The 16,356-nt window shown below is 52.6% G+C and overlaps 1 protein-coding gene across 5 annotated transcripts in view; it reads left to right on the forward strand.

Annotated features, from left to right (window-relative positions):
* MORN1 (MORN repeat containing 1) overlaps positions 1-16,356 on the forward strand; it is a 51,338-nt gene that overhangs the window by 7,147 nt on the left and 27,835 nt on the right. For all 5 annotated transcript variants that reach the window (XM_073903482.1, XM_073903481.1, XM_073903480.1 and 2 more), the window contains 2 exons: positions 7,740-7,836; positions 9,091-9,201. In XM_073903482.1, the coding sequence (XP_073759583.1) occupies positions 7,740-7,836; positions 9,091-9,201 (208 nt within the window). The remainder of the gene's footprint in view (positions 1-7,739; positions 7,837-9,090; positions 9,202-16,356) is intronic.

Below are 16,356 nucleotides of genomic sequence, written 5' to 3' on the forward strand. Positions count from 1 at the left end.
AGAGGTCCAGCTCCAGCAGCAGAGCCGGCCAGGAAGAGTGGCTTTGGGGCTGAGAGGTGGTAACTGATGGCTGGCGGGGCGCTGGGGGGGGGCAGCTGGCATCGTGGCCTGGCCCGTGCGGCCCCCCACAGCGGCCTGGCCTGCTCATCAGACAAGCTTGGCCTGGGTGAGACCGCACCCCAGCCTCAGGACAGGCAGCAAGGGCCAGTGTGCCCCGTGTGCATCTGTGTCACTGCTGGCCTGCTGCTTCTCCATGAGGGACCATCCGTCCTTACAGGACCCGCCCGTAGGGCCCAGCACAGGCACCACCAACAACCTGGCCTTGGTTCTCCAGAGCTGCAGTGGGAGAGAGACACAGAGGGCAGGTCTCCCTCTGCCCCCGCCCATCCACGCCACACCCGGAGTCATCCCCACAAACGTGCACAAGCACACCTCGCGGCCTGGGGTGGACACGGGCGGGTTCCCAGTGCATGGCAGCAGAATTGTTCACGCCACAAGCACCAGCCTCTGGCCTCAGCCCTTCTCCCCGCTTCGTGGGTGAGGCCACAGGCCCAGAGGAGGGGCAGGGAGTTCCGGCCTGGAGCCTGAGTGAGATTCGGGGGCAGATGGCATGGTCTCCAACCCAGGTGGGTCCCCTCACGGCTGGACAGGGCTGGTGGAGGGAGCATCCGCTTCTTCGGGGCCCCCGGCGCTGCCCTGTTCCTGGAGGCTTTCCTGGCCCTCGGCACCTCGGCCACTTGCCGGGCCTCAGTGCTGTGGCTGCCCTCTGGGCCCCCGCTCAGGCCTCCCCTGCAAGTCATGGCTCAGCCAGGAGGGGACGGGACTAGGGCAGTGGCCCTCCACACCCCAGGCTGACCCAGGCGCCCATCGCCTGCCCAGCGCTCCACCAGGGGGCAGCCCAGCCCCGCCAGCAGTTCGGCGGGTCAGGCCTTACAAGGGGCTTCTCCCGCTCCGGAGACATTTTGCTCCAACTTGACCGCTGGAGCCTGATTTCAGACTGAACCCTCCCCCCCGGCTGCAGCTCCCGATGGCTAGGCTGCTTCCTCACCAAGTGAGGAGAACTTCTCCTGGACGGTCACCCCTCAGTGTCACGGGCTGCGCCGTCCCAGCCTGCAGACCTCAGGACCCCCACACGTCCTCAAGGGAGGTGGCGTGTCCTCGACGTGGGGCGCCTCCCACATGAGTGAACATGGAAGCCTGGTCCTCCAGCTGCATCTTTCCCAGGATGCAGACTCATGTCCGCCTGCATTTCCGTTTGTTTGGCACCGTCCCAACCTTCTGGAGCCTCGTGCCCAAGGACCTTGGACAACTGGCCTGCTCCCTGCAGCTCAGCACTGCTGGGACCCCATCCTCAGTTGTGCTCGTGGTGGGCAGCCCCCAGCCGCACATGCTGGCAGGGACGCGAGCAGCCACCTCGCCCGCCCCTCGGGCGCCGACGGGATGGCCGAGGGGCACCCAGGTCCTGGAGGGAGGGTGTGCATGGGGGTCCCTCACGGCATTCCCCTGCCCTCCGGCCACCTTTTAAACCGGCTTCCAGATGGCCGTGCAGACAGGACGTGTGGAGAAGGGCCACACCCCAGGAGGGCAGTGGGGTCCGGCTGCAGCCACACGGTGACCTCGGACACGGCCCACGCGCTCGCCGCCACCAGCACGCCTTCCGGAGCCGCCAGGGAGACTCGGCCCGCGCTCTGTTGCCAGGCCTCGCTGATGGGGAAGGCGCGGGCCTCTCCGTGTTGCAGGGACACCTCACGCCTGACCTCCAACCTCCGGTTCTCAAGAGTCACCCAGGAGACGGGGCGCCGTGGGACGGAGCTGGGCGCTACCCCAAGGCCGTCTCCCGTGAGGGCACAGCCGTTCCCTGGGCTCTCACTGGGAAAATGGTCGGCCTTCTTATAAAACACATCCTTATATATCGTAAAATACGCCTAACGTAAAATTCGTGGTTGTAACCGCTAAGTGTATGGCTCGGGGCGGGAAGCACATTCACACTGTGGGGCTCCCGTCCCCGCCGTCTGTCTCCAGAACCTTCCGTCTTCCCACACGGACACTCTGCCCCCAGGAAACACTAGCCCTCCCGCCCCTGGTGCCCACCCCGCCACTTTCTGTCCCCACGGATCTAACTCCCGCAGGTACTGTGTGTCCGGGGAGTCCTACAAGACCTGTCCTTTGGGGACTGGCCCATTTCACTGAGCCCGAAGTCCTCGAGCTCCGTCCATGCTCCTTCCTTTCTAAGGCTGGATAATAGTCCATCGCGTGGAGGGCCCCCGTTCTGCACGTCCGTCCATCCGCCGATGGACCCCTGGGCTGCTTCCACCGCTTGGCTCCTGTGAGCGATGCTGCCATGAACGTGGGGGGGGGGGCACAGCTCTCTCAGCCCCCGTGTCCAGGTCCTCGGGGTGCACACCCAGAAGAGGAGCTTCTGGACCCCGTGGTGGCTCCCACTTACTTCTGGGGAGCCCCACACGGCTGCCACAGCGGCTGCCGCATGTCACTTTCCCAGCAGCTGCGCATGGGTTCCGATCCGTCCACACCCTCGCCTGCACTTGTCCTTTCCTCCTCCTGAAGACGGCCGTCCCCACGTGTTCTGGTGCCGTCCACAATCCAGCGCCGGCCACTGCTGCCGTCGGGGGGATGTGGCGTCCCTCCATCCCTGCTGGGCTCTTCTGCCCGGCCTCACCCTCCTACCCGGCGTGTCCCTTGGCTGGACCACTGGCGTTGATGGCTGCTGTCACCCGGGGAGTGCAGGCTCTGTGCCACGCGGCCGGGACAGGTGAACTGTCCTGTACCAGCAGGTGTGGCCACCTCCTGCTTTCTTCCCAGGAAGTGTCGGCCCCCACGCGAGGCCCCAGGCACCCTCGGACCCCCACCCTCTTTAACTCCAAGCTGCCCAGAAAGCTGCCCTGGGCCCCCCTCACCACAGACCTACCAGCTTCTGGTTTTTATTTATTTTTAAGGTAATTTTATTTTCTCAAAGATTAGACGATAGTGGCCGAGCTCTCCCTTGACCATGTCCCATGTCAGCCGAGTCTGACAGAGAACCTGCCAGACCTGGAGAAGGAGAAGTTCCAGGAGGGGTGTGTAACTGCAGAGGCGTGCTCAGGGCCGCATGGAGCAGGGGGTGGGGACCCCCCAGCACGGCCAGCTCCCCCACCCAGCGGCAGCTGTGCCTTTGTCTCTCAGTCCCCGCTGCCTCGTCACCAGTATCGCCCCAGTGCAGACCCTTGCAATGAGCCGCAGGAAAAACCCACTCCTGAAAATAATGTCCTAGCATCTTCTGTCAGGACATAAAAACAACATATCCCAGAGCCAGAACTGCTTGTTCTTCTGTCGTGACAGGAGCCACGTGGTCAGGATTGGGGCCGGTGGTTGTAACTGGCACATCTTGGAAAGGGCATCTCCTGCCCCCACTACCCCGTGATGGTTCTGTGCGGGTCACCCCCAGGCTCCCGGCTTGCACCCGCTGGACCTTCCATGCTGCCTCCACCTCCGCGGGACATGGGGGTGGGCGTGCCCAGCAGCAGCAGGCTCACCGGCTCCTCCCGGGAACGTGGCCGCAGCATGGTGACCCCCACGGGCACAGGGCAGCCCCTCCGAGAGTGGCAGCATTCCGGAATCCCTGAGGGAGCCCCAGACCTGATACTGAGCCGTGGAGGCAAGCTGTGTCCCCCCATGGATGGAAGCAGACCCGAGCTGCTGGTGAACTCCGGTGTGTGTTTGCACGGCACAGTGTTCCCTACCTGTGTGGTCCCCCAGCTGGCTTCCGGGCTGTCCCTGGGTGCCACTCTGTGCACATTGGCTGTGCTTCTTGTGTTGGCTTTCCCAGAGGGAGGCCTGCTGGTTGGTACACCTGCTTGCCGCTCAGAGCAGGTGGCCGGCCTTATGTGCATCTTCACCTGCTGGTGGCTCCCAGCCTCCACTGTCCTCACCTGTGTGTCTTCAGGAATGCCAGTGGCTTTTACGTCCCCATGCCACCCTGCACAGCCCAGGAATGTGGGGCCATGACCGCAGGGTTGCACCGCACACAGAACAGTCGGAGCATCTGGGTCTGTTCGAGCACTCACGGGAGGAGGGATCTGGACTGCCAGAGCCATCACGGATCCAGTGCCAGGCTCCGTGTTCCCTGCACGGTCCACATGTCATCAGACATCAGAAACAGACACGGAAAGGCATCGAGAGCCACAGTGCACACTTTGAAATCTGAGGAACTTATGACCAACGTCGTGGAAGTCAAACACGACACCCTATGACCCTGCTGTTGTTGGGGAGATGGATGAGCAGGGCACACACCCGTGCCCCTGACGCTCCAGCCTGTGTGCCCACTGCCACCCCGGCAGGCCGTCCCACAAGCTGGAGATCCAGGCCCCCTAGGCAGTTGCAGGGCCGCCCAGGCAGGTGGCCTGGGGCCATATCCACATATGTGACCTGACCCCAGATCACCCCTCGCTGGTCTGCCAGCTCATGACCTCAAAGAAAGTGGTCACCTGCTCCAGCTCCAAGGTTGGCAATGGTAGGGGAGGCCATCCGAATACCGCCCGAGGCAGACACTGGGAAGTCAGGCCCCTGGGCCCTCCTGGTGTGGCCAGCCAAACTCTGGTGCCCAGGGAGGGCTAGAGGCGGGACGTGACCGATGGGGTAGGCTGGACATTCAGTGTGCTCCAGGGAGCACCAGGGGACATGGGGGGGGCACGCAGTTGGAGAAGCACAGTAGTTCTTCCCTCAGAAAAACAGAATCAACAGAACGTGCTCCCTAAAATGAGAAGAGAGTCAAATACTTCTCACAGTTTATTCCCACCATGTGTGGTGGGAGAGCACCCAAAGAGTCTCTCATCCCAGCGCCCAGCTGTCCTGGGAGCTGTGGACGCTCAGAGGTGGGCCCAGCTGCGGAGGCTGTCTGCAGCATCCCCCTCGGTCCTGGGGGTGCCCCAGCAACTGCAGGGTGACAGGCGTGCCTCACCACAGTCCCCTGGGCCCGCTTCCTAACACCGAACCCCATCCTGCCAGTCTTTGTGGTGTGGACACAGGCCCCTGCCCCCTCTTCCCGCATTGCACCTACCGTGCATGAGCCCTCACATGGGCAGGGAGGGCCAGGGAGAGTGGAGGGAGCCCCTGCTCTGGGGAATACCCCCCCACCCCTCCTCGTGGAGAACCCCACTGCCTCCTCTGTGAAATGCTTTAGTAAGTATTGGTTCATGCTTTGGGTGCGAGTCAGCTAAGAAAGGGCAGTATTTTCAAAGGTATGATTTATAACATTAATTAGAAAAGATTCCGCGCTGCTGGGTGAGTTACATTGTACACTGGGGCGCGTTTGTCCTGGGGAAGTCCTGCATTAACGCTGTGAATACCCAGCTCCCCCAGAGGTTCCAGCAGCGAGTTCAGGTCACCCGTTGTGACCGATCAGGGAAGACACAGTGGGTGGTGAGCGCAATGCGCGCCCCTGGAGTGGGTGCAGGGGTGCCACGGTCCCACAGGCCGTCCTTGACAGCTGTGGGTGTGGGATGACCCGCCAATCAGCTCCTTCTCCAGCCAACCCAAGGCTGTGCCTTCCTCCTGAGAGCAGCACCGGCACTTTGCAGAGGCCTGGGCCTACGGAGGGAGAGCGGAGACGAGAGGTGGCCGTTCTCAGAGCAGCAATGGCTACAACGTGGGAAATGGGCCCAGCAGCCATCTCGTGGTTTGGATAGCCTCTCAGCCTGAGCTGACCTGAGCCCCCATGCAGTCTTGAGGGAGCCAGGGAGTGTTTATGACTAGCGTCCGTCCATCCATCCTTCCGTGGGAGCTGTGACTCCGGGCTCCAGGAGTCTCAGAGGCCCCCGAGGATGGGGAAGGGATGGCCGCTAGGAAGTGCCGCAGGGTTTTGCTCCACCTGGTGGGAGCATCTGGAGCCACGTCTTGGAGAGCCGAGCAAGGGAGGTGTGGGGCGCCACCGGTGCAGGCATGGGGCTGCGTCAGTGCCCCGTGCAGACTGAACTCGGAGCCAATCTCCAGCATCTTGAATCCCAGCCTCCCACCTGGAAGAGCACATGAGCACGTGGCCAGACTCCACAGGCCCCACGCCCATCCCCGCAGGATGGGGAGAACTCAGCACACCTGCACAGGGACAGGAATGAAGACTGGAATGTGAGGGCAGGTGGCAGACTTGCCCAGGGCACGTGGTGGGCGCAGAGATCGCTGCTCTTGCCGCTGGGAGGGCGGAGGGTGGCTGGAGCAAGGGGGCTGGGGAAAAGTGAGAGGCCCCACATGAAGGCTTTGTTCTCTTCAAGGCACAGCCCTCCCCTGTGGCCAAGGTCCCCTGTACCACATCCCGCTTTTTGGGCCTGACCACATCCCGCTATACCACCTCTTGATGCCAGGCCTGGGGACCGAGCCCAGTGGTTTCTACATAGAGGGCGGGGTGGGTGTTGGGGACAGTGGGTTTGGTTCGGCTCCTATGGGGTTTGTGTTTGTTTGGCTGTGAGTCCTGTCGCCTGAGCTGAAACTGGTAACTTCTTGGGTCTGAGGATGGTGTCGTGAAAGGAAAGGTTTCCTGGCAAGCAAACCATTTCAGCGACTTCACTTCCAAGCCTCACCCACCGCCTCCCAGCAAGCAGAGTAACGGGGGGCTGGGGCTTAACGTGCCCGCGGGGCTCTGGGGCCACCCTCCCAGGGCTGTCCCCACCCTGACCCATGGACAGAAGCCCAGCCCAGGACTCTCCTGCTCTGCTCTCTCCCGCCCAGTTCACTTTGCCCATTCCGGTGAAAGCACCGCTGTCCCGCTGCACACATGCACGCACACGGATACACAGACACGCGCACACGTATATACGTGGGCACACAGGCGCATGTGTCACCCCCAAGCGCGGATGTGCGTGTGCAGTGACTCCTTTCTGGTTGCAGGGCCGAGGCACCCATTGATGCTGCCCAGAGGCCAGCCGTGATGGCGCCTGGCCACGGAGGTCTCCCTCCACCCCTCAACGTGACCTGGCTCCCCAGCCCTGGTGCTTGGTGACTCTGTTCTCCAAGCCACCCCCCAGGTTCGGGGTGTCCGAGCTCTGCAGGGCTGCGGCCTGCGGGGGCCGTTCGCACAGCCTCCCAAAGGCCTGGGAGAGAGCCCGGCGCCGGCCTCCGCTGCGCTGCCTCCCACAGCACCCGTGGGCACCGACCACGCGTGGCCCACGTGGAGAGCAGGGCTGGGAAGCGGGAGCCCAATTAGCTCCCACAGAAAATGCATAGAACCAAACAAGCTTCTGGCTGATTTTTCTTCCAAAAGCAGTAATTCACACTCAAATAAAATACCATTAGGACCTTGAAGTTTTCCACAAAACACTGTTGCCGCTTTCCCACGTTATTCTCGCACTCTGCTGTGCGTGTGGTTCAGAAAGCAAGGCTGCTTCTGGGGGCAGCCGAGTGGGGGGGTGGAGTGTGCCGCGTGGGCTCCAAGGTCCCCTCAGTGGTCCCTGCTGCTGTCAGGGGGCGCCTCCATCCTGCACAAATGTAATATCTTTATTGAAAGGATTTTTGTGCTGAAAGTGCCCCTTTTTGAGCCATTTACATATGTGCCATTGTCCCCAAACTGACCCTCTTCTTACAATTCAATTGCAGAGTCCTTCGGAGGCAGGGCGGTACCGCGTGATTCCCAGCCCCTGAGGGGGTGGTTTTCCAGCAGACTCGGTCCTCGGCCTGTGGAAGGGGAGCGGGGTGCTTGCGGGGACCCCACGGGCCTCCCCTTGCTGTCTCACGTGTCCACACGGCTCTCTCCACAGGGGCAGTGGCACAGTGACGTCTTCAGTGGCCTGGGCAACATGACCCACTGCTCTGGGGCCATCTACCACGGGATGTGGATCAATGGCCACCCGGTGGGTAGGTGCCTCTCCCACCCCTGCCTCCCCCTTGTCCTCTTGTGGGGTCACATTGGGGTCTGCTGAGTTCTCTCTCAGGTGGCCACGGGCACTCGCACGGGGTTGCTGAATCTGGAGGTGTTTGGGGTCAGGGGTGAGGTGAGATCGAAAACCCCAGCCCCTTTAGGGAAAACACATTCCAATCAGGTTTCAAAAAGGCTTGTGACTGGTCTGCCTTCGGCTCAGTCACGCTCTCAGGGTCCCGGGGTCTGGGGATCGGGCCAGCCTTAGGCAGGGTCCTCCAGGAGCACCTTAGGAACTTCACCTTGGGAAGAGACCCAGATCCCAGCCCACCCCAAATTAGGGATGTTGGAATCCCTGGGTGTGAAAGATTCGGGCAGGCGGCAAGCCATGTCCTCACCTCCCCCTAGCCAAGTCTCAGCAAATGCTGGAAAAAGCCTAGGACAGCTGAGGCGGGCTCTGGCCTCACCCTGCTGGGTGCCAGGTTGTCCCCCCAGAACAGAGCAGGGCTCCCTGAGCCCCCCATCACCGTGAAGCACCTGTCGCCCTGCACACGTGCCCGTGTATGCGCCCGCCTGGCTGGCACGTCCTCGATCAGACTCAAGTCCTGTCCTAAAGCCTTTCCCAGTGACTGCTTTTAAACACCCTGAAGCTTGTGCTGTGCCAGAGGTCATCACTCTCGGGGGCTCGGAGAGTCAAGGGGAAGCGGACACCGAGAACACCGTCTCCAGCTGCCAGACCCCAGGGGATGCCCCGCAGGTCCAGCCTGTGTGTGGACGCGCTCTGGCCGGTTCCCCAGCAGGTGCCTACAGCGCCTCATCCAGCACCCATTGAGCTGCTGACTCAGATGCCAGGAGTGCGGGGCCGGAGTCCCAACCAACCAGAGAATGTACAGGAAATTCCACCGTGTGCAAACCCCAGTGCTGACAAGCCGCTCACTCACAGCCCTTCAGCATTCAGTGGACCTCTGAAGTCTCTTTAATGTAACCAGTTCTGCAAGAAGTTGCTTAAAAGTCACAGCTGACCCTCAGGATGGGGTCACAGTCTTATTTGAGTGACTGCTGGGGTCTCTGGGTGAGGTGGCTCGAGCAGGGGATTTACAGCCCTATGTGTGATAACTGCACATCCCTCTCCTGCGGTGCCCTGGGAAGCACAGCTGTTCCGTGGGAGGGCCCCGGTGGGGACGTGGGCTCAAGCAGGCGCTGGGCCCACCGTTGACCTGTGCTGAACCGCGCTCTGCTCTGCTCTTTCCCAGCACAAGCCAAGAGGATCGTGATTTTGGGTCCGGAGGTGATGGATGTGGCTCAGGGGTCTTCCTTCACGTTGAACATCCAGCTGCAGCAGAACAATGGGGAAGTGGCCAGGAGTAAGCATCTCCAGGGTGACGACTGGATTTTCAGAAAGATAAACAGGTGTCAGGTGCTTAGGGCTAGGGACGAAATGGCACATGTGGCTTCTGGTACCGGATGTCCTTGTAGCAGGCGTGCGAGTCCCCCCACTGGCGGGAGGCAGCCACGTGAATCATGAGTGTGTGCGCGTGACCACAGCCATTGCATGTCTCTCAGGACGATGGGTGACTTCTCAGGGCCACTGGCGTCCGTGGGGCATCTCAGCCTGGCAAGGGGCGAGTTCCTGTGTCCTCCATGGGTCATCAGAGGAGGACAGATCTCCAATAGCATCTGGCTGCTTTTTGAGGAATCGTATGAGCCGGGTGTCGATGCTGAGGGTGGACCAGCCGGCCTCCCAGAGCGCTTCCCACCGTGAGCAGAGTGCCTGGTGCAGAGAGGGGCCTTCTGGCCTGGCGGCAGGGCAGAGGACCCTGGGTGCGCCTTTCGGCCCCCAGGTGGTCACTGTGCGGTGGCCGGGGCAGGACCACCAGTAATAAACTCATGACTGGGATTCTTAATGTCCATTATTTCACCTGAGTTCTGAAGCTTTGAGGACGGGGCCATGATGAGCAGCATGGATCAAAGAGAGTCACAGTTGGTTTAACAACCTTACTGCAGTGTCCTTTATATAGCTCGAAATCCTCATGTATTAAGTGATTCCTTGATTTTCAGCAAATTTAGAGTGGGGCAGCCAGCACCACAGTTCTGTTTCAGACCATTTCCTTCACCTCAGAAAGGCCCCTCCTTCCCACCTGCAGCCCTGTTCCCACCAATGTGCCTGCTATGGGCACTTGGTATGAGTGGAGTCCCACGACACACGGCCTCCGGCTCTGCGTCTCTGACCGGCGTCCTTGGCTGAGGTGACCCAGGTGGTCGTGTTGGTGCTTCAGTGACCATTTCTGCCCTTGGTTTCCCCGCTCGTCTGTTGGCGGACATTTGGGTGCTTGCACTTTGGGCAGCTGGGAATGTTTGGTGCAAGTTTTTGTGCGGCCTGTGTTTTCTGTGTCTTGGTTATGCACCCGTGAGGGGAGCTGCTGGATCACATGGCAGATTTATGTGTAAACTTTCAAAGAAACTGCCAGACTCTTTCCCAAAGTGGCCGCACCATTTTACAATCCCGCCAGGGGCATGGGGCTCGATTTCCCCATGTCCTGCACATCCGCAGCCATCCTGAGGGGGTCAAGTGGCGTCCCATTGAAGTTCTGAGTCACGCTTCCCTCACAACTGGTGGTGTGGAGCAAGCAGCTTTTCATGTGTTTATTGGCCACATGTGTGTCTTCTCTAGACAAATGGTTATCCAAACACGCTGCCCATTTTTTTTAAATTAGGCTGTTTACTCTTCTTGTTTTTCAGTTATATGAGTTCTTTATGTATTCTGGATACAAGTCCTTTATCAGATACATCTTTGCAAATAGTTTCAGTTGCAGCTCATCTTGTCATTTTCTTTAAACTTTTTTTTAAAGATTGATTTGAGAGAGAGAGAGCAGGGGAGGGGCAGAGGGAGAGGGAGAGAGAATCTCAAGCAGACTTCCTGCTGAGCACAGAGCCTGAGTTGGGGCTCCATCCTACAACCCTGAGATCATGACCTCCAGCCAAAATCAAGAGTCGGACATCTTACCGACTGAGCCACCTAGGCGCCCCTCATCTTGTCAGTTTCTTAATGCTGTCTTCTGAAGTGCCAAGGGTTTTTTAATTTTGATGAAGATTTGTCAATTTTATCTTTTATGGATTGTAATTTTGGTAACGTATATAGGAATGATTAGCCCGACCCAAGTACACAAAGATATTCTCCTGTTTTCTGCTGGAAGTTTTGCTCTTGCATTTCTGCAGTCCATTTTCAGTTAATTTTTCTGGATAAGATGCAGTTCTAAATTTGTCTTTTCTCACGTGGATGTCCAGCCATCTCAGCACCATGTGCCATAAAGACGGTCCTCTCCCCACTGAATTGCCTCAGCACCTCAGTCAAGAACTGCTTCACTGTAAGAGTGAGGGTTTGTGTCCAGACTCTGGATTTTGTTCCATTGACCCACGTGTCTGTCCCTGCACTACCACCACACCTTGATTATTGGAGCCTCACCCTGAGTTTGGAAATTAGAGACTCCTTCAATTTTGCTTTCTTTTTCAAAATTGGTTTGGCTATTCTGGGAACTTTATATTTTATACAATTTTTTTAGGATCAGCTTGTCCATTTCTGCCAAAAAAAAAAAAAACAAAAAAAAACCTGCTGGGATTTTGTTAGGGATTGCGTTGACTTTGGCCGGGAAGAGCTGCCATTGACAGCTCTGCATCTTCCCATCCATGAACATGGGACACCTCCCCATTTATATCTTTACTTTCTCTCACCAATGTTTTGTAATATTTAGTGTTCAAGTCTTGCACTTCTTTTGTTAAAACTTATTAATAAATGATAAATAATTTATCAGTAATTAGTTTATAATAATTATAATTTATTCACTAATAAATGTGTAATATTTATTCTTTTTATACTATTATGGATGGAATTGTTTCCTTACCTTTATTTCAGAAATACTAGACTACAATTGATTTTAAAATATTGATCTTATATCCTTTGACCTTGCTGAACTCATTTGCTAGCTCTGCTAGTTTTCCTGAGGATTTCTTAGAATTTTTCTATATAGAGAATCATCTAATTTTGCTTCTTACTAGCGCCCAGCTAGCTCAGTCGGTAGAGCATGAGACTCTTAATTTTGCTTCTTACTTTCCAGTCTGGATGTGTTTTCTTTCATTTGTCTGCAATATTTTACATTCCCACTGGCAATGACCAAGGTCTCTGATTGCTCGAGATCCTCGCCAGCATTTGTTACCATCAGTCTTTTTGGTTCTAGTCGTCCTACTGGGTATGAAACGGTATCTTGTTGTGCTTCTGATTTGCATTTCCCTTTACAAGTAATGATGTTGAGCATCTTTTCATGTATTTATTGGCAATTTGTATGTCTTCTTTGGAGAAATATCTATTCAGATCTTGCCCATTTAAAAAAAAAGGGGGGTAACTTGGGGCACCTGGGTGGCTCAGTCAGTTAAGCGTCTGCCTTTGGCTCAGGTCATGATCCAGGGTCCTGGGATCAAGCCCTGAGTTGGGCTCCTTGCTTGGCAGGGAGACTGCTTCTCCCTCTCCCTCTGTCCCTCCCCCTGCTTGTGGTCTCTCTCTGTGTGTGTCAAATAAATAAATAAAACCTTTAAATAAATAATTTTAAAAATGGGTAGCTTGCCTTTTGATGTGAGTTATTAAGAGCTCTTTATGTATTCTGGATATAAGTCCCCTTATCAAATATCTGATTTGCAAATATTTTTTTCCCATTTTGTGGATTGTCTTGCAGTTTCTTGGTAGTGTCCTTTAAATTCAAAAGGTTTGAATTTTGATGAAGTGCAATTTGCCTACTTTCTTCTTTTGTTGCTTGTGCTGTTGGTTTCATATCTAAGAAGACTGCCTAACTCAAAGTCATGAAAATCTACTCCTGTATTTTCTTCTAAGAATTTTATATGTTTAGCTCTTACACTGAGAACTATGATCCATTTGGAGTTAATCTTCATGTGTGTGTGGTGTGAGGCAGGGGTCCAACAACATTCTTTTGCATGTGAATGTCCACTTGTCCCAGTGTCATTTGTTGAAAGGCTGTTATTTCCCCCATCGAATTATCCGGGCATTCCATTTGTTAAAATTTTGTTTAAAGTTTTTGCATGTCCTTTCATGAAAGATATTGGTCTTGAATTTTTTTTTCTTTTTAAAGATTTTATTTTTAAGTTATCTCTGTACCCAATGTGAGACTCAAACTTATAACCCCAAGATTAAGAATCACATGCTCCACTGACTGAGCCAGCCAGGTGCCCCCAATTTTTTTTTATAATGTCTTAGTCTGGTTTTGCTATCAGGGTAATGCTGACCTCATGCTTCAATTTCCTGGAAGAGTCTGTGTTGAATTAGTATTATTTTTTCTTAAATATTTCGTAGATTTCAATATGAAGGCCATTGAGGCCTGCAATTTCTTTGTGGGAAGACTTTTAACTACTAATTCAATTTCTTTAATAGATATAAGGTTATTTGGGTTATCTGTTTCTTCTTGAGTAAACTTTGGTGTTTTATGTCTTTGAAGGAATATTTGTTCATTTCATCTAAGTTGTCAGATTTATTGTCATAAGTTTGTTCATAATATTCCCTCATTCTCCTTTTAATGCACTGATACCACCTCTTTTGTTCCTACTATGGATTTTTTTTTTTTTTGGTAAAGATTTTATTTATTTATTTGACAGAGAGAGACACAGCAAGAGAGTGAACACAAGCAGGGGGAGTGGGAGAGGGAGAAGCAGGCTTCCCTCTGAGCAGGGAGCCCGATGTGGGGCTCGATCCCAGGACCCCGGGATCATGACCTGAGCTGAAGGCAGATGTTTAACGACTGAGCCACCCGGGGCCCCCCTACTATGGATTATTGATGTCTTCTTTCTGTTTTTCCTGACTAGTCTGGCTACAAGTTATTAGTTTCATTGATAAACAATCAACTTTTGGTTCCATTGATTTCTCTATTGTTGTCTATTTTCTGTTTCATTAATTCCTATTATGATGTTATTTCCTTGCTTCTGCTTACTTTGGGTTTAATTTGCTCTCTCTCTTTTTTGTTTTTCTTTTCGTTTTTAAAATGGAAACCAAGGTCGTTTATTTCAGACCTTTCTTTACTAATACAAGAGTTTATTGCTATAAATTTCCCCCTTAGTTCTGCTTTAGCTGTATCCTGGAAATTTTGATAAGTTGTGTATTCATTTTCATTCAATTCAAAATGCTTTCTAATTTCCCTTTTGATTTCCTTTGATGACCCATGAGTTATTTAGAAGTGTGTTGTTTCATTTCCAAATACTTGGAGATTTTCCAGAGATCTTTCTGTAATTAACTTCTAACTTAATTCCATGTGGTTGGAGTCACTCTTTGTATATCTACTGTCCCTTTAAATGTATTGAGACTTTTTTCATAGAATTTGTACCATTTTGGTAAGTGTTGTGTGTGTACTTTGAGAAGAATTATGATTTCTCCTTTTGTTGGATAGAATATTCTATAAATATCAATCGGGTGTATTTTATTGATACTACCCTTCAAGTTTAGCATATGCTTGCTGATTTTTTGTCTGCTTGTTCTATCAGTTACTGACAGTGGTATATTGAAATCTCAGATTTTTATGTCATTTAATGAGTTGACCCCTTATCACTGCAGTATTTTCTTTTTCATCCCCGGCGTAGTCATTGCTCTGGCAACTACTTCCTATAATATTAACATAGTCACTCCGGCTCTCTCCTAACTAATATCAGCATTGTGTATCTTTATCCATACTTTTCCTTCTCACCTACTTAAGTCTATATTTAAAGTGTGCTTTTTGTAGGCAACATATAGTTGGGTCTTGCCTTTTCATCCAATCTAACCACATCTATCTTTGAAGTTTTTACACCATTCACATTTATTTGGGGTTTTTTTAATTTTATTTATTTATTTATTTGAGAGAGCGAGAGAGCACACAAGCCGGGGAGGGGGAAGTGGGGAAGGAAGAAGCAAACTCCCCACTGAGCAGGGAGCCAGACAAGGGCTCCATCCCGGGACCCTGAGATCATGACCTGAGCCGAAGGCAGATGCTTAACCGACTGAGCCACCCAAGCACCCTACACCGTTCACATTTAATATAATTATTGATATAACAGTTTCAAACTTACCATTTCACTGTTTGTTTTCTATCTGCCACCGCTGTGTTTTCCTCTTTAGATTCTATTCCTACCTTTTGTGGATTGAGTATTGTTTGTGATTCCATCCTATCTCCTCTGGTGGCTTATTCATTATTGCCCTTTGTTTTCTTATTTTAGGGGTTACTTTAAGGTTTACAGTATACATCTTTAATTTATCGCAGTCTGCTTTTGAGTGATACCACACTACTTCACATATAATATAAGAACTTTACAATAATATATACTTCTTTTTCTACAATTCCAAGCTTTATGCTAATGTTTTTATACGTTTGACGTTCAAATATTGAATACACTTCATAATTATTACTTTTGTTTAAATAGTCATTTATCTTTCAAAGAATACTTAACAAGTAGAAAAGGAAATCCCATCTCTTACCCCCATAGTTTCCATTTCTAGTTCTCCCCATTCCTTTCTGTAGATACAGATTTCCACCTGATACCATTTTCCTTCTGCCTGAAGGACTTAACCTTTAACATTTTTTGTCCTACATGCTTGCTGGAGATTAATTCTTTCAGTATTCATGTATCTGGAAACATCTTGATTTTGCTTTCATTTTTCATAGATATTTTTTTACCTAGTATAGAATTCTGGGTCATCCCAGCAGTACAGCGGTGCTGCTCCGTTGTCTTCTTGTCTGTACTACTTCCGATGAGAGGTCTGGTGTCATCCTTATCCAAACATGCTCTTTCTGTGGCTGCTTTTAAGATTTTCTATTTATCACTGGTTTGAGTAGTTTTATTTTTGATGTGACATGGTGTGGTTTTCTTCATGTTTCTTGTGCTTGGGATCTATTGATCTTCTTGGATCTGTGGGTTTATAGTTTTCATCAAGTTTGGGAATTTTTCTAAATAAATAAATCTTTTAAAAAAGGAAGGTGGTGCCTGGGTAGCTTAGTTGGTTAAGCGTCAACTCTTGATTTCAGCTCAGGTCATGATCTCAGGGTCGTGAGATTGAGCCTGTGTTGGGCTCTGCATTCAGCAAGGAGTCTGCTTGGGATTCTCTCCCTCTCCCTCTGCCCCTCCCCCTGCCCCTGGCTCGCGTGCTCCTGCTCTCTCCCCCTCTAATAAATAAATAAATCTTTTTAAAATGGGAGGATTTTCAGCCTTTATTTCTTCAAATAGTTTTTCCATCACAACTTCTTCCTCCCCTCTTTTAGGGGCCCCATTATCCATGGATTAGGGCGATTGAATTTGCCCCACTGTTCATTGATTCTTTTTCCCCTTCCTCCCCCCTTTCTCTTTACCTTCATTTTTCTTCTTTTTTTTTCCTTTTTCCTCTTGGTGTTTCATTTTGGGTACTTTCTATAGGTATATTTTCAAGTTCATGAATCTTTTTTTCTGCAATATCTAATCTGTCATTGACCACATACAGTATATTTTTTCTCACAGTTTTT

Source organism: Callorhinus ursinus, unplaced genomic scaffold (genome assembly GCF_003265705.2).
Source record: "Callorhinus ursinus isolate GAN/ISIS: 27379988/994484 unplaced genomic scaffold, GSC_fseal_2.0 scaffold18, whole genome shotgun sequence".
Lineage (NCBI taxonomy): Eukaryota > Metazoa > Chordata > Mammalia > Carnivora > Otariidae > Callorhinus > Callorhinus ursinus.